This window comes from Leucoraja erinacea, chromosome 8, assembly GCF_028641065.1.
Source record: "Leucoraja erinacea ecotype New England chromosome 8, Leri_hhj_1, whole genome shotgun sequence".
Taxonomy (NCBI): domain Eukaryota; kingdom Metazoa; phylum Chordata; class Chondrichthyes; order Rajiformes; family Rajidae; genus Leucoraja; species Leucoraja erinaceus.
Window position 1 is genome coordinate 54,220,966 of NC_073384.1, and position 19,369 is coordinate 54,240,334.

General features: G+C 41.4%; 1 protein-coding gene across 3 annotated transcripts in view; it reads right to left on the minus strand.

Moving 5' to 3' along the window:
- Positions 1–346: 346 nt before the first annotated feature.
- spata17 (spermatogenesis associated 17) overlaps positions 347–19,369 on the minus strand; it is a 207,514-nt gene continuing 188,491 nt past the window's right edge. For all 3 annotated transcript variants that reach the window (XM_055639730.1, XM_055639729.1, XM_055639731.1), the window contains one exon: positions 347–626. In XM_055639730.1, coding sequence (XP_055495705.1) covers positions 546–626 — 81 coding nt within the window. In that variant the 3' untranslated portion in view covers positions 347–545. The remainder of the gene's footprint in view (positions 627–19,369) is intronic.

The window sequence follows — 19,369 nt, forward strand, 5'->3', positions numbered from 1 at the left end:
GCTGAACAACCTGACATATACTACAGATAGACACATAAAGCTGGAGTAACAGGCAGCATATTTGGAGGAAAGGAATGGGTAACGTTTCGGGTCGAGATCTTCATATACTACACCTTATCGGTCTGAAGAAGGGTCACGACCCGAAATGTCACCTATCCATGTTCTCCAGGGATGCTGCCCGACCCGCTGAGTTACTCCAGCACTTTGTGTCCTTTTGTGTAAACTGGCATCTGCAGTTTCTGGTTTCAACCTTACCTATACTGAGGAAAATTAGGGCGGGAGAAGTCATCTCCTTTAATAAAACAAAAAACCACTCAGACTAAAAAAACAACATAACAATATATTAGTATTTCAATCACAGAGACATTGCCAGTTTATTTTTTAATAGGTTAGTACTTTTTCTGCAATATACATTATATGTAATCAATAAGTGGGAGGTTACCATTTTCTCATTACTCCAATGGGATTTTTTTATTGTACACATGAAGGAAAGAAGCAGCTGACTTGTTCGACACATCGTGGCAGGATGTGCTTCCTCATGTTTCTCAGAACACTTCTCCAGCTTTGGAATATGTTTTTTGAAACTTCTCAAAAAGATGAATGGATGTAAAAACAGATTTGAACGCCTAGAAAGAGAAAATATAACATCATAAACAAATGGCATTTTTTCATTTATTTTAAATATACAGCATTAAGTACAAGAATATGAATGCTTCCGCTATCATTGTTCAGATATCAAATAATTAAATTAATAAAATTAAATATAAAATACAGCAAATCAACAGTATATATAGAATATTATAATATTTCCAACAATAGCCTCGCTGCGACTGTGTAAGGTACTGCTGAGGCTCTTTAAGGTGCTGGTCAGGCCATATTTGGAGTACTGTGCGCACATTTGGGGCCATATCTGAGGAAGGATGTGCTGGCTCTGAAGAGGGTCCAGAGGAGGTTTACAAGAATGATTCCAGGAATGTGTGGGTTAGTATCTGATGAGCGTTTGACGGCACTGGGCCTCTACACGCTGAAGATTGAGGGGGGACCTCATTAAAACTTACAAAATAATGAGAGGCATAATGAGTGGATATGGAAAGCATGTTTCCACTGGTGGGAGAGTCTAGGACCAGAGGTCATAGACTCAGAATTAAAGGACGCTCTTTCAGAAAGGAGGTGAGGAGTAACTTCTTTAGTCAGAGAGTAGTTAATCTGTGGAACTCATTATCACAGAGTACTGTGGAGGCCAAGTCGCGGGATATTTTTAAGGCAGAGATAAACAAATTCTTGTTTAGAACGGGTGTCAAGGGTTATGGGGAGAAGGCAGGAAAATGGGATTAGGAGGCAGAGATCAGCCATGATTGAATGGCGGAGGAGACTTGATGGGCCGAATGGCATAATTCTACTCCTATAATTTATGAACGTGAACTCTCAAAAATAAGCCAGTGGATTAGTTACTGGCAGAATATCACAATGGAGTATTTATTTTGCTGAAACACAATGCTATTATATTCAATTTGTTTTACTCATTTTCCCTTGGATATACATGCAATTTAAAATTAATCCATTTGAAATAGATTTTGGAGATAAACCAAAATAAATTTGGGAGATTTTTAGAATAAAATGTGAATTTATCAATTATTTCAATGGTATCTCCAATGGTTTTTTGAAATGTATTTTAACGTGTGGCCAAGTTAACCTAGAAAGGGATTGCACCTATAAAGTGCATTAAAACTGCACTAAATGCATGGAATGTACAGAGCTGTTGAACTAATGCCAAGTCTAACCAGATATGAGTTTGGTGGGCAGATGTCCCAGCCAAATTACTGAGTAATTGGAGGTAGCTAAAGTTGCATTTGTACAGTTGTACAGGGTCTTGGTGAGACCACACCTGGAGTATTGCGTACAGTTCTGGTCTCCTAATCTGAGGAAAGACATTCTTGCCAAAGAGGGAGTACAGAGAAGGTTCACCAAACTGATTCCTGGGATGTCAGGACTTTCATATGAAGAAAGACTGGATAGACTCGGCTTGTACTCGCTAGAATTTAGAAGATTGAGGGGGGATCTTATAGAAACTTACAAAATTCTTAAGCGGTTGGACAGGCTAGATGCAGGAAGATTGTTCCCGATGTTGGGGAAGTCCAGAACAAGAGGTCATAGTTTAAGGATAAGGGGGAAATCTTTTAGGACCGAGATGAGAACATTTTTTTCACACAGAGAGTGGTGAATATCTGGAATTTTCTGCCACAGAGGGTAGTTGAGGCCAGTTCATTGGCTATATTTAAGAGGGAGTTAGATGTGGCCCTTGTGGCTAAAGGTATCGGGGGGTATAGAGAGAAGGCAGGTACAGGATACTGAGTTGGATGATCAGCCATGATCATATTGAATGGCGGTGCAGGCTCGAAGGGCCGAATGGCCTACTCCTGCACCTATTTTCTATATTTCTATGCATTATTGGACTCCAAAGCTTCGACTGCATTTGGGGTCTTCTACATTTTGGTCAGAAGTGGTGGAATTTCTAAAGAAATTCGTTCCCATTATAACTATAATCCTATTGTAAAAGCAGAGATGCTGCTGGCCTATTGCAACTATGATGGATCTCTGAAGTGGCCAGTTGCTTTGATTCATTCCCTACCCATTTCCCATATCCTTTTACAATTTTCTTGATATAATTCCCCATTTCCCCTTTAAAAGTATCTCCTGTAGGTAGATTTACCCCAGATCTAAAAAAGTACAAGCTATTCTTCTAAAATCTCTCCAAGATTTTGGTGATAATGTTGAATTTAAGCCTTCTGAATATTCGGCTCACAAACATTCATCACAGCAGCTTGTCGGACATTCACATATCTTAATTGTATCATTACATTTATTTCCCAACTTTCTTTCACCAAAGCAAGGAAAGGTTTGTCTCTGTGCATCTTAATGAGTATAGAAGTTGGGAGATCATGTTGCAGTTATATAAGACATTGGTGAGACTGCATTTAGAGTATTGTGTTCAGTTCTGGGCACCATATTATAGGAAAGATGTTGTCAAGCTGGAAAGGGTACAGTGAAGATTTACGTGATTGTTGCCAGGACTAGAGGGTTTAAGCTTTAGGGAGATGTTGAGTAGGCTGGGACTCTCTTCCTTGGAGCGCAGGAGGATGAGGGGTGATCTTATAGAGGTGTATAAAATCATGAGAGGAATGGATCAGGTACTGTAGATACACAGAGTTTATAGCCCAGAGTAGGAGAATCGAGAACCAGACAACATAAGTTTGAGGTGAAGGGAAAAATATTTAGTAGGAATCTGAGGGTTAACTTTTTCACACAATGGGTGGTGGGTATACGGAACAAGCTGCCAGAGGACGTAGTGGAGGCTGGGATTATACTGACGTTTAAGAAACAGTTAGACAGGTACATGGGTAAGACAGGTTTGGAAGGATATGTACCAAACACAGGCAAGTGGGACTAGTATAGCTGGGACATGTTGGCAGGTGTGGACAAGTTGGGCTGAAGGGCCTGTTTCCACACTGTATCACTCTATGACTATGATTCTGTAAACATGTGATACTTAGTACTGTGACACTAATGTATTGCAGCTGCTTAATATTTTTGGCTTACTTGATATTCTTCTGTTAGGTTTCCATTAATATAAACATTGTAAAGCAATAATGCACAGGCTCACAAGAACACAAATATCAGAAGAGAAAATAAAATAAATGCTGAAGTGTAGTATGTTAGTGTTACTTCTATTTTCCTACACTTTAATAGGCTTCCCGTTGTTTAACTATTCAGAGCATATATTCCCTAAATATCTTGCATACAACTGCAAAAAATAGTATGCAGTAATAACACAACATTTAAATGAAATGTCCAACTGTCTGAAGTATTTGATCTCATTCATCCCAAGAGAAGGTGCATCAGAGAGCAAATAGCCCGATGATTTGGCATTAACCTGTGCATATTTCTGCTCAATAACTTGGCTTATGATTTTATCTCTGACTTTTAGATCATGGAATGAATACATGAGGTTAAGAATGTGCTTCATTTAATATTTAGAAAACCACAGCACATCAAAGGGAATGTCTCCAAAATCTCCAGACACCACTGCAAAAGTGCTTCCCCACAACATCCTTAGCAAATTCTAACTACCGAATGATTCTTGTACTGGTTCTGCAGAAATCACAGTGGCACTGCAGTAGATTTGCTGTCTTACAGCGCCAGAAACCCAGCTTCGATCCTGACTATGGGTGCTAACTGTACAGAGTTTGTACGTTCTCCCTGTGATCGCATGGGTTTTCTCTGGGTGCTCCGGTTTCCTCCCACACTCCAAACCCGTACAGGTTTGTAAGTTAATTGGTCTCCGTAAATTGTAAAATAGACCTAGTGTGTAGGAGAGTGCTAGTGTACGGGGTGAACGTTGGTCGGCACGGACTAGGTGGGCTGAAGGACCTGTTTTTGCGCTGTTTCTCTAAAGTCTAAAGTAAATTAATCTTTGAATCCGACTTTAAGGAACCATCCAGGATCATCAGGTGACAGGATAAATTGAAATTGTTCAAGGACTATTCAAAATTAAGAGATAAAGAGCTTTGCATAGTCCCACAGGTAATACAGATGTCACTTTGTAGAAGGTTACCTTTACTCTTATCCTTTGTTTGAAATTTTAAATCTTCAGCTCATTTCATAGCTGATTTTTTCCAGCAGCTGTAATTTAAATGCTTCGTGCCAGAAGACTGGTCACTTTGCTGGCACTCGTCAGTGTTGACTTTCTTTGCTTCTGCAGTCAGTACAATTACAATATAGTATTCAGTTCTGGGCACCGTATTATAGGAAAGATGTTGTCAAGCTGGAAAGGGTATCGAGAAGATTTATGACGATGATGCCAGGACTAGAGGGTATGAGCCAAAGGCAGAGGTTGGATATGCTGAGATTTCGGAGCGCAGGAGGATGAGGTGTGATCTTATGAAGATGTATAAGATCATGAGAGGAATAGGATAGGGTGAATTCTGCAGATCCAGCACAGAGTCTCTTGCCCAGGCTAGGTGAATCGAGGACCAGAGAACATAGGTTTAAGTTGAAGGGGAAAAGATTTAATAGGAATGTGAGGGGTACCTTTATCACACAAAGGGTGGTGGATGTATGGATCATGCTGCCAGAGGAGATAGTTGAGGCCGAGACTATCCCAACATTTAAGAAGCAGTTAAACAGGTACATGAATAGGATAGGTTTGGAGGGATATTGACCAAATGCTGGAAGGTGGGACTAGTGTAGCTGGGACATGTTGGGCAAGTTGGGCCAAAGGGCCCGTTTCCACACTGTATCACTCTATGATTCTAATTGTACCCGCCTCTACAACTTCCTCTGCCAGCTCGTTCCACATAATCACCAAACCTCCGTGTATTACAGTTCCCCTTAAATTCTTTACCCTCGCACCGTAAATCTATAATCTCAAGTTTCAGACTCCTTTACCCTGAAGAGTCGAGAGTGTTTTATTGTCGTATGTCCCAGATAGGACAATGAAATTCTTGCTTGCTGCAGCACAACAGAATATGTAAACATGGTACATGACAGGAGAAAAAAGGTTGTGTGCATGCACACATACTCAATAAATAAACAAATATAGTACAGTAATAATAATAGTCTGTGGTTCAGAGCTTATTTGTTGTCATGTTTAATAACCTGATGGCTGTAGGGAAGAAGCTATTTCTGAAAAAAACAGTGACTATTTGTCTTATCTATGTCAGAGTCGTACCTTTCCAGCTTAACAACATCTTTCCTATAAAAAAAACTGTGACTACCACTGTTGTCTATTATCAATATATGTCAGTCGTACCTTTCCTAAAGCTTAACAACATCTTTGCTACCTATACCACCCACTTTAGGGCAAACTTACTAATGACCAAAATCATTGGTAGGCCTCACCAACATCCTGAGGCACACAATTAGCCACAGTAGACATAAGAACTCCCAACTTCTATACTGTGATTGATGAAGGCCAATATGCCAAAGGCCTTCTTGACCATCCTATCAACCTGTGGTGCCATTTACAAAGAACTATGTACTGCATTCCTAAAGCCCACTGCTCAACAACACTCCTTGGAGCCTTGACAACCATCTTTGCTACCTACCATACCACCCACTTTAGTGTAATCTGCAAACTTACTAATCATATATTGTACATTTTCACTCAAATCATTGCTATAGATGACAAACAGCAATGGGCCCAGCACTGGATCCTGAGGCACACAATTAGCCACAGGTTTTATAGATCTCTATAAGACCTGTGGCTAATTGTGTGCCTCAGGATCCAGTGCTGGGCCCATTGCTGTTTGTCATCTATAGCAATGGGCCCAGCACTGGATCCTGAGGCACACAATTAGCCACAGGTTTTATAGATGATAAGGGGAGAGAAGGGGGGGGGAGAAGGAGGGGGGGAGAAGGAGTGAAGACACTTTAAAGAAGTATAATAAAGTTTAGCGGGCATTTTACCTACCGGTAGGTCTTCCTTGGTCCTGAAAACTCCAATGAGCCAATCAAAATGCCAGGTCAACAAAGGAGATTGCCTAAGACTGCCAGCCTATAACTAAATAGCGACTCCACTCCACTGCACTACGAGTTAAAAAGAACCATGCCGACCAAATTTTACTAGCGGAAAATTTTTCAACACGCTGAAAATTTTTCCGCAACCTAGCTGAGGCCACGAGTATTCAGGAACTTCCTGCGAGCATGAAGGAGAGTTCCAGCGACCTAATAAGACCTTCTAGGATCACGTGTCGACCACGCTGCAGGTTTGAAGGTCGAAGACACTCTTCTAAACTCGCAGATTAGGTCGCCCAAGTGGGACAGCCCCTTTAGACTTCAGCCTATCAACTTCAGGTAATGTGTATCACGAGAGCAATGTTTAAGTGGGTGATGAATGTCATCTATCAGATGGCAGATACATTACTGTGTAATTTTCAAGCTATGTAATTCATGCAAAGAACAGCAGTTTTCTAAAAAACTAAAACTATGATAAAAGAAAACATTGCTGATAGTTTGTGGAGCTGATGGAAGAGAGTGGTTTGCTGCCCTTCCACTGTAGGTTATTGACTGTCACCATGCTATTACTGTATAGCCAAACTGAAATTACCTAATACCATATCGCCAGCCGACACTTGTTTGTCGTTAGTTGTCAATGTACGTATTTTATCTCAGTTCCCTGTATGAGTAACCCATTGAATTTCTGATTATATTCATCCTAAAATACCATACAACTTTAAATGGGGTCTCTTCTGGTTCACTTGTTGTAACTTTGCCATTTGTGCTATAACCTGAGAAGTTTGACCAGTATCGTATTTTAATTGAAATGTGAAATCTGTTGAATCCTTTAGGAATTCAGGGAACACAATATTTATTGACGGGAAAGGCTTTGGCCTTTAGTGTAACAATTTTTGCATCGTGGCAATGAATACGATATCCCTCAATAAGTCAAATTAAGATGTTCTGATGGAGGGAAAAGAGGGAGAATGCGAGTATTGATTATGAAGATGATAGCATTGCATCACTAGAATACAGAGACACAGGGTGCTTCTAAAGAGTGCTCAGGAAACTTTCTGAGTCAATATATTCTGGCACAACAAGGAAAGAGGCATCACGGTACCTGATTTGAGACAATGAGCCTGATCAAGTGGTGCAAGTGTTGGTGTGTGAACCTGAACTAAAAGTGGTTTGAGGAAAAACGTTCTTGCACTGGATAAGATTAGGATCTGGAATGTATTGCCAGGAGGGAGGCAAATTCAATTGTAGCATTAAAAGGGCAGCTGGGTAAGTATCTGAAGAAAATAACTTATGGAGGAGAGGACTGGAAAATAGGATCAGTTGGATTGCCCCTGCTTACAATAGGTACAGATTCAATGGGCTTCTATCTCTGCTGTTACCATTGCATGATGTTCTGATTCCGTAACTCTACTGTATATGTCTGGGTAAGTCACAGCAATATTGACACAATGCACTAGAACAATTAGTCCGATAAAAATTATTATTATTATTAAACAATAACCTAACAATATTTTGAACCTTTATACTGTGCTGAGGGAACATGCTACAGTTACTTGCTTCCAGCCAAAATGATTGACAAGTTCACATTTACTTCCTCAAGTGAATGCTCGTAGGCTCTAAAGAGAAGCTCAAGGAATGAAGATTATTACAAAGATAAAACGAAGCTGAAATATTAAAGTACTTCCCTTGGTAAATAAGAATTCCCTGCCTTGTCTACTTTCCTTTCCTTTAATATCAGGTATGAGTTTTACTGCTTGTAATATGAATTGTGTGTCAGATGGTAGCTATGATCCACTTATAAACTAGTAATAGTGATATCACCAAGGAGCACACCTCTCTATGAAAGTCATCCAAGAATGGACTGAGATGCTGAGAAAGCAGAAAAGCTTCAAGAATACCAATAACAATCTTTTACTGTGCTGACCACTTGATAATAGGATCATACACTGTGGACCTGGAAAAAGTGGTTTGTTTGCAAAAAATAATGCTATTGTAATGTCTAGTTTTATTATTGTTCCTGGTAATTACATTCAGATATTACAGACAACGGGCCTTTGTGGCATCTCTCTGCAACTGGATCCTCGACTTCCTCATCAACAGACCACAATATGCAGGGCTGCCAACTCTCACGCTTTGAGCGTGAGAATCACGCCCTCAAGCAAACTCTCACGCCCTCACGCTGATCAGAAATTTCTCACGCTCTGTGGTGAGAAATTCTGTGATCAACAAAAATGTCAAAACTCGGATAAACTGCATGGTCCGCGGGTGTTGGAGAGCCGAGGCTGCGGGAGGGATGGAAGCAGCGGGCGGATACAGATGCGGGGAGCCGGGGCTGGGGAGTTTGCGGGGCTGACGAGTATTTGCGCGGCTAGCGAGTCGCTCGCTGCAGCTTCGGCCATGGAGCACTCCGGATAGTGTGAGTGTCCCGGGCCGTCGGAAGCATCCGAAGCGCCGCTGCCGCGAGAATCTCTATGCTGAAGGGACAGAATCGCAAAGGGAGGTGGAGAGAGAGAGAGAGAGGGGGGAAGGAGACAGGGAGACAGTGGGGAGAGAGGGGGGTGAGAGGAGAGAGACAGGGGGGGGGGGGTGAATGAAGAGGGAGAGATGGAAAGAGGTAGTAGGGAGAGAGAGGGGGGAGAGTGAGGAGAGAGAGGGAAGAGAGAGGGAAGAGAGAGGGAGGAGAGGGTTGGAGAGAATGGGAGAGAGAGGGGTGGGTAAAAGAGAGAGGGGAAGAGGGGAGAGAGGGGGGAAAGAGAGAAATGGGGAAAGAGAGGGGGGCAAAGAAAGAGAAAGAGGAGATAGAGATAGCGGTGAAAGAGAGGGGGAGAGAGAGCAAGGGGGAATGAGGTGGGAGGGAGAAATGGGGAGAGAGAGGAGGAAAGAGAGAGGTAAGAGAGGTAAGAGAGAGGGGGGGGTGAGAGGTGAGAGGAGAGACAGAGAGAGGGGGGAGTGAGAGAGAGAGAGAGAGGGAAGGTGTGGTCGAGAGAGGGTGGGAGAGAGAGAGAGGAGAGGGAGAGAGAGGGGAGAGAGAGAGAAAGAGGAGGGGAGAGAGGGGGGGAGAGGAGAGAGAGAGAAACGGAGGAGAGAGAGAGGGGAGAGAGATGGAGAGAGAGGGAGGGGGAGAGAGGGGGGAGAGAGAGAGAGGGGAAGAGAGGGGGGAGAGTGAGGTGGGACGGAGAGAGAGGGGAGAGAGAGAGAGAGGGGGAAGAGAGAGAGGGGGGGAGAGAGAGGGGGGAGAGAGAGAGAGAGAGGGAAGGAGTGAGAGGAGAGAGGGAGAGAGAGGGCTGAGAGGAGAGACAGAGAGGGAGAGAGGCAGAGAGAGAGGGGAAAGAGAGATGGAGGGGAGAGAGGGAGGGGGGGGGAGTTGAGAGGAGAGAGAGAGTGCATCCTGGAGGACAACCAGTGGCTGCTGGAAGTAAGTACCAAGCACTGGGTAGAAACGGTGGAAGATAGTGGACTTCAAATGGGGGTAGTTGGAGAAAGCATCCTGCTTGCCTGCTAGATTTTCACTTCTGTAACTGCAGGAAAAATGTTCCCGATGTTGGGGGCGTGGGTCACAGTTTAAGAATAAAGGGGGGCCAGTTAGAAACATAGAAACATAGAAATTAGGTGCAGGAGTAGGCCATTCGGCCCTTCGAGCCTGCACCGCCATTCAACATGATCATGGCTGATCATCCAACTCAGTATCCCGTACCTGCCTTCTCTCCATACCCCCTGATCCCCTTAGCCACAAGGGCCACATCTAACTCTTAAATATAGCCAATGAACTGGCCTCAACTACCCTCTGTGGCAGAGAGTTCCAGAGATTCACCACTCTCTGCGTGAAAAAAGTTCTTCTCATCTCGGTTTTAAAGGATTTCCCCTTTATCCTTAAGCTGTGACCCCTTGTCCTGGACTGAGATGGAGGACAAACTTTCTTCATGCAGAGAGTTGTGAATCTGTGGAATTCTCTGCCATAGAAGGCAGTGTAGGCCAATTCACTGGATGTTTTCAAGAGTGAGTTAGATTTAGTTCTTGGGGCTACCAACATCAAGGGATATGGGGAAAAAACAGGATAGAGATACTGATTTTAGATGAATAGCCATGATCATATTGAATGGCAGTGCTGGCTCGAAGGGCTGATGGCCTATTCCTGCACCTATTTTCTATGTTTCTATGCTTGAGTATATGGCAATAAAACTCGATCAGTTGATTTTGAAGCATTCATGCATGGTGGAGGTATAATGTAGTCATAAAGTGATACAGTGTGAAAACAGGCCCTTCGGCGCAACTTGCCCACACCCGCCAACATGTCCCAGTTATGCTACCTGCTTTTGGTCCATACCTCCAAACCTGTCCTATCAATGTATCAGTCTAAATTTTTCTTAAATGTTGGGATAGTCCCTGCCTCACCTACCTCCTCTGGCAGCTTGTTCCATACACCCATCACCCTTTGTGTGGATAAAGTTACCCCTTAAAAAGTTCCCTCTTAAAAATACTTCATACAAAAACATTGAAATCATACTTCTACAGTGCACTAAAACGATTTTGATACATCAAATTTCAAAAAGTTCCTACCCTTGGACCCCCTTCTGCCACACCCTCTCCACACTCGGTTGCTCAACTCCCTCACCGGGTAACCTCAAGGCTAGTGATCAGTGATCGCACAGCCCCCCCTTTCAAAAACGCTCCAATCCAATTTAAAGCATATATATTGCACTCAAGTGTTAAAAGACTCGCTGCAGTATGCACCATATTGCACAATTCCAATGGGAGGAGGACACCCCTTTCCTTTCACCCCCCCCCCCCTCGCCCCCCCCTCCTTTCACCTCCCATCAACCCCACCCCCCCTATTCAATTTTCACAGCAATTTTCAAGTCTTGCCAGAGATTCTCAATTGGATTTAGGTCTGGACTTTGACTGGGCATTTCTAACACATGAATATGCTTTGATCTAAACCATTCCATTGTAGCTCTGGCTGTATGTTTAGGGTCGTTGTCCTGCTGGAAGGTGAACCTCTGCCCCAGTCTCAAGTCTTTTGCAGATTCTAACAGGTTTTCTTCCAAGATTGCCCTGTATTTGGCTCCATCCATCTTCCCATCAACTCTGACCAGCTTCCCTGTCCATGCTGAAGAAAAGCATCCTCACAGCATGATGCTGCCACCACCATGTTTCACAGTGGGGATGGTGTGTTCAGGATGATGTGCAGTGTTAGTTTTCCGCCACACATAGCATTTTGCATTTAGGCCAAAAACTTCAATTTTGGTTTCATCTGACCAGAGCACCTTCCTCCACATGTTTGCTGTGTCCCCCACATGGCTTATGGCAAACTGCAAATGGGACTTCTTATGGCTTTTTTACAACAATGGCTTTCTTCTTGCCACTCTTCCATAAAGGCCCGATTTGTGGAGTGCACGACTAATAGTTGTCCTGTGGGCAGATTCTCCCACCTGAGCTGTGGATCTCTACAGCTCCTCCAGAGTTACCATGGGCCTCTTGGCTGCTTCTCTGATCAATGCTCTCCTTGCCCGGCCTGTCAGTTTATGTGGACGGCCATGTCTTGGTAGGTTTGCAGTTGTGCCATACTCTTTCCATTTTCGGATGATAGATTGAACAGTTCTCCGTGAGATGTTCAAAGCTTGCGATATTTTTTTATAACCTAACCCTGCTTTAAACTTCTCCACAACTTTATCCCTGACCTGTCTGGTGTGTTCCTTGGGCTTCATGATGCTGGTTGTTCACTAATGTTCTCTAACAAACCTCTGAGGCCTTCACAGAACAGCAGTATTTATACTGAGATTAGATTACACACAAGTGGACTCTATTTACTAATTAGGTGACCTGAAGGCAATTGGTTGCACTTGATTTTATTTAGGGGTATCAGAGTAAAGGAGCTGAATACTTTTGCACGCCACACTTTTCAGTTTTTTATTTGTAAAAAAATTTGAAAACCATGTATCATTTTCCTTCCACTTCACAATTATGCACCACTTTGTGTTGGTCTATCACATAAAATCCAAATAAAATACATTTACGTTTGTGATTGTAACGTGACAAAATGTGGAAAAGTTCAAGGGGTATGAAAACTTTTGCAAGCCACTGTATCTCTGAAGATATTTCTTGGACCCAGCTCACTGATGCCATTATAAATAAATCCCACCAGTGCCTTTACTTCCTGAGAAGATTGCTGACATTCGGTATGTCAGAGTGTACTGTATTGGACTGTGCTTGGAAAAGGAATTTTGCTGCATTTGCACACGTGACAATAAAAGCACCCTTGAACCATTGAGATTACGCAAATGCACGATATTTCAGTGAAACTTGAAAAATAAAGAAAGTTGCTCGGCTGCTGTCTATTCCACAAGAGATACTAATGTAGAAAGCTAAAGCCTTCAGTTTAACAAGAACACTATATTAGACTTTTAAAAGATGGCACAACCAAATGCTGTTAACGCATTCAACATCTACACTTAAATTGGCAGAATGTTTTAGGATGTCATGCTGAGGATGTCATCTCACCAACAAGAAGATAGCAGTCCTGAGCTATAATCTACCTCATTGGGGACCCTCGGACTATCTTTGATCAGACTTTACTGACTTTATCTTGCACTAAATGTCATTCACGATATTCCCCTCATCATGTATTACGCTGCGGTTGGTTCGATTGTAATCATGTATTGTCTTTCCGCGGGGCAACTTTATCACACAGGGGCTGGGGGAATTTATGGAACAAGCTGCTACAGAAAGTAGTTGAGGCATGTACATTCACAACATTTAAACAACATTTGGATATACGTGGGTAGGAAAGCTTCAGAGGGATAATGGCCAAGCGCAGGCAAAGGTGACCGACCAGCCGAGATGGGGTACCTTGGTCAGCATGGAAGAGTTGGGCTGGAGGGCCTTTTTCCGCGCTGTGTGACTCTTTGACTCTAGAATGTTTCAATTAGACATTTAAGTTTGAGATACATGTTGTGGAAAGAAAATAAATATGACAAATTAGTGGTAAATAATTTTTATTCCATACGTAAAGATAAGAAGTAACTCATAGGAAAATGATTGTGGGTACCACAGTTTAAATTTGAGCAAGATTAATAATCTAACTTTGAATATCAAATCAGAAGTATGAAGAAGGGTCTCGACCCGCAACGTCACCTATTCCTTCGCTCCATAGATGCTGCCTCACCCGCTGAGTTTCTCCAGCATTTATATCTTCCTTTGAAGTCCTGATCAGATCTTTTGAAAAGTGATGCACTGGGTTTCAGATTGCAAGACTATGGTGTTATGCTAATTTTATATCAATTTGAGTTCTTAATCTTCCCCATGCTTTTGAGGACAGGTGCTAACTAGGAGCTCGTGCGTTTTGCCATTAGGGAGGGTTAATTACCAAGTTATCCACCCTATAGTTTAAGAAAGAACTGCAGATGCTGGAAAAATCAAACGTAGACAAAAAGCTGGGGAAACTCAGCGGGTGAGGCAGTATCTATGGAGCGAAGGAATGGGTGACGTTTCGGGTCAAGATCCTTCGTCAGATTCTTCTTCACCCTATAGTTGCTCTTTGTACTTAAATGAAGAGCAGAATAAGCAGAGGGGACTAACGTTCTCTGAGGTGGAATAGGCATCCTAGGAACACCATCGTGAGAGACATGCAAGGAATAAAATGACATAGCAGCCGGTCTGCCTAGATATTGAAAAAAACATTTACTCTTTTGAGAAAAGATGTTGATAAAACATTATTGAATATTATGTCGAAGCTATTTGTGTTGTGTGTTTGAGGAATGTTCTTGTAAGCCATGACAGCTTAAATCAGGGTGTTGCTTCTGGAACCGACGAGGCTTTTAATCACATTTATCACAAAGTGCAGTCAAACCATTAATGATAAATGCAAGTAGCACAACAGCAATCATGACCTCATTCTAGTTCCGTTTGGAAATCTAGATATTTTTAGTTTTACTGGATTCATGCTTTATAACTGGTACGGTTGCTATGGAAACTGAGGGCCTTCTGGTGTTCCCTTGGTGTGAGGCTTACATTATGGCCACTCAAAAGAAAATTACAACCCTTGCAAGCCTAGTAATTAAATGTCAGGGCATATGTTGATGAGCTGGTGGAGAACAAATTTGAGCAAAAGTTGATTGGAAAGAAGAAAATATATTTTTTCAAATACTGCAGATTCCAGATCAGCCTAATGTACACTTTGAAGCAGTATCCCAATTTGATAAAAATTCTCTGAACATAAATTATAAAGTGTAAAATCAAAAATTTGTGTAAGATTTTAGGAAAAATAATTGTAGTCTTTTTTAATCTAGTGAGTTCAAGCAAATGTTAACATATCACTGCTGAACAATGTATAAATAGCATATTAGTAAAACACTCTGAATTTATTAAGCCATATAAAACAAGTATTATTCACTGAATAATACTATTATCCACTGAACATTTCCTTATGGAAGGAGTATTATTGACTCTAGCTAAAGTTTTTAAAATATAAAGTGCTGGGTTATATGCACAGAAATTTAGTACAAAATATCTAAAGCTGATCAGAGCAAGTAGGTGTATGGAGAGAGGTAAGCCAGATCATAAATGGCATTTAGAAAGAAAAGGAGGAATCGCAGTATGAAAATGCTAAAGAATGTATAAAGTACAGCATTATACAGTTATATAAATAACAAAAAAAAACTAGGGATATATTCACCAAGGGATGAGCAGGACAATTCTCTCAGATGATGACATTGAAATGATAGGGACAACAAAAAGATATTTGATCTCAGTTATATTTCTCCCCCAGGGATTTATCATTGGTTATTTCCTATATCCTATTTACATGTTGCCTCTGAGCAACGTCACTGGAAAATACCGCTAATTTTCACACGTGCAATGGCAGAACCCAGTTCCACCTCAGCAGCATTCCTCTTGATCCTGTTACTCTGTCTAATTTGTCTTACTGCTTGTTTGACAGGCGGCAGCACATGTGCTGAGGTTTCCTGTAACTGAACTTCAAGAAGATAAGAAAGACTATCAAAAGGTCTTTGGTAAAAGCATAATGTAACAGACAGGTGACACAGGTCAGAAAATGTAGAGTTGGGGACAGTCTGCAAAATTGATTGAGAAGTGCCTCCAAAACAGACGGTAGAGCATAAAAGCCAAGGAGGATTTCTCGATATGAGCATAAATGCTGTCCCACAAAACTGTCTCGAGTCTGCTTTGTTGATTTGATTTGGAGCTATAATGATTGAATTAGAAGATTATACAATGTTAGAGAATACATATCACCAACCGCACCCAAATAGAGAGGCCAGCAATGTGAAAAAATAAAAGGGAAGTAAAACTTAATGCAGCATATGACGATGTAGCACATATTATGCCATTCATTCCCTGATATACAATATAGAAAACTATAGGGCAAAGACCCAAAACGTCACACATTCATTTTCTCCAGAGATGCTGCCTGACCCACTGAGTCACTTTTGTGTCCATCTTCAGGGTAATGAACAAAGTGATCTAGGAAAATATAAATTGCCAAAAGCAGCAAACACAACAATGATAATGCAATGAGGAGCACACATAAAGTGCTGAGTACAAAATGCAAAAGGATAAAAATAATAAATTTATAGATATCTTGATTAAACCACACAAAGTATTAATTTCTTCAGAAGGTTTAGAATGTCCCCAATAACCCTCACCAACCTCTCCAGAATCGTCGTAGAAAGACATTTATCGGGATGCATCACAGCATGGCTTGGGAACAGCTCCATCCAGGACAGCAAGAAATTGCAGAGAATTGTGGATGCAACCCAATCCATTGCACAAACCAACCTCCCTTCCATTGACTCCACCCAGGTATCACGCAGCCTTGGCAAGGCCAGCAGCATAATCAAGGACCAGTCTCACTCCAGCCACTCCCACTTCTTCCCTCTCCCCTCAGGCAAAAGGTACAGAAATGTGAAAACACAGACCTCCAGATTCAGGGACAGTTTCTTCCCAAATGTGATCAGGGAACTCTCACTATCTGGAGAACAGTCCTGATCTCCCATCGACCCTATTGGAGACCTTAGAACTATCTTTAATTGAACTTTGCTGGACATTATCATGCCGTGAACATTATACCCGTTGTCCTGTATATGTATAGTGTGGACGGCTTGATTGTAATCCCATGTAGCAAATATCAAAACACATTGAAAAGATTTGCAGGATGTTACTGGAACTGAGGGAGTGTAGCTAAACAACAAAGACCAGACAGGCTGGGGACTTTTTAACTGTGAAAGAGAAGACTGTAACGTAACCTGAAAAGGTCTGTCAATTTACGAAGGAGTTCAATAGAAAGGAGTTAGGTCAATTGTTTCTCCCACTTCCAGTGGGAGTATAAATATATGATGGCCACTAAGAGATCAAACAACATATTTTAAAAGGCTTCTTTACACAGAGAGTGGTGAGAATTTGAAATGCTCTATCATCTGGGGAGTTTGTAGCTGACAGCATTAACTCAGTTAAAGGGAGGCTTCATGCTTACATGGGAATCAAGGGACTTGGGAGATGGTAGGGTAGGGTGGGAAGAAATAATTATAATGACAGGATGCTTCTGTGGACTTTAAACACTAGCATAGATCAGTGGTGTCGGTCGGGTGGTGTATTTTGTGCTGTGTATTCCATACAACACTATTTAAATTCAATAGGGAAATGGTGGATTAATCATTCAATACTTCAAAATCATTGACCCTCTGGGTAATATCGTGTCAACCTATCAATCAATGAATCAGTGCTTAAGATAGTACTGAGAATGCAGGATGAATACTAATATAGACTTCCTTTTAGGAACATGAAAAAGCCTTGGGCTGAACAGGAATGTCCTTTCTCATATATCATTCCCAGCCATACACTTTGCATCTCGGTTTAGATTTTAAGAAGTTGCATTTGGTGGAAGGGTTCAGGCAGTGGGAAAGCAAGTCAGATTTTGGAGCAGGAATGTCCATCCTGATTTTTTTTTGTCCAAACAATAGCTGGTCATTTTGTGAGTATTATTGTCTCCTTCATCACTTGAAGCTCATCTTCTTTCAAAATATTTTAACGCATTTAAAAAATAATAATAGCAGCAGAATTAGGCCATTCAGCCCATCAAATCTACTCCACCATTCAATCATGGCTGATCTATCTCTCCCTCCTAACCCCATTCTCCTGCCTTCTCCCCATAACCCCTGACACCCGTTATACTTTATAGTTCTTTGTATTAAAACAGAAGTTCTGCCTATATCCATTAGTCTCAATGCCCACATTATTAACTTAGAGGCTGCAAATTATATTTTTGCCAAATCGCACAAAGCTGACATAATTTCCGTTTGCATTTCTATATTTCATAAGGATATTTTCAAAAGTTATTTAACCGCTTCAGCCTTCTATAAAAATATCCATGCTGAAACTCTATAAAGAAGAACACTCAAAGCCTTTTTTCCAAGAGCCGCAATTCTGTGCAGTTAGATTCTTGAAAGCCATAATCACTTATCTAGTGGCGAGCATGCACCTCTTTAAAATCATTGACATTCTCTTTTTTCTGTAGGAGTCACCAGGCTCCATGTTCTGTTAGATAAGTGAAACAGTAGGGTTGGAAATAGTCAGGGAAGGGGATCTGACAAGTGGTCTTCTGAGGACTGCTTTTGGCGCTGTTGAATATTTATTTGCTTGTTTCAACATTTAGAGTTCCACCGCATAAAAAATCAATTTTACAAACAAATTCACCAAAAAAATCTACACTCCAGATTGAGCCTGCTATTTTCATCACTTCTCCAGCAGTAATCAAGCTGGGAGCTTTGAGACAGGGATCTCTGTGCCTAGCCAAATGTGCACAGCATTTTCCCACTCTTAATATTCAATGCCGTGTCTCCCATGCAATGGAAATACTCAATTCTAACAGCTTTTCATAGGTGTTTCATATTCTTAAAAATACATGAAGCACTGCAATACCACAGACCCTTATGAATAGCTAAATAGATTCACACTTATGTGCAGAAATAGCAGCAACATAAATTCTTATTGAAATAAGAACAGAATCACTGCTCTTGCAACACTTTCAGTATTGATAAAACAATGACAGACCACTTCTCAATAGGTTAAGGCTGGTACCATTGACAAAAAAATCATTTTTGATATTTTAATTCTTTACAATGTAATTCTTCTATTTGTTTCCAAAATGTATCAGGTCACACATCACTAGAACTTGATTTCTTTAAACGTATCCATCCTTTTGTAAGTTTGGTGTCTCACTTCTCGCATATGGTGGCTTGTTCACACCATAAGTGGGCATCCATGTGAGCATGTACCCATGTTTAACTGCAGAAACCAAGAATCTAACAACAATATCCCCTTGTGCTCCCTCATTCTTCCTGACAATGAACCGAACACTGGGTGAGATGAGGCTAGATACGAATCATTAAACTATGTTATTTCACAGTGAATGAACATTCAGTGCAACTGTTATGATCAGATTCACTTAGTTCCATTAGTACAGCTCACTTTGTAAAATAACACAAAATAATGAAAGCAATACGCTTCTCCACATCAGCGATGCTTTGGTCAACGTAAACAAAATAACTTCAAACTATTATCCAGTATTCTAACTTTTTTTTCATCTTTGCTAGGCCATATTGCCTTAAAGATCCGGTTGAGAAACATGATCGGACCTGTAACCTTTGCTAGGCTTGACTAAGTGCTTGTGTGGTTCATCTATTTTTCTATCAATCTATTCAACTACTAGACGGTATAGTCAAATACAAGAGGGCATGGCTTTGTTAGAGTGGGAAGGTTTATTGGAGATGTGCAAAGCAAGTATTTTTTACACAGAGACTGGTAAGTGCTTGGAATGAGCTGCTTGGAGTGATGGCGGAAGCAG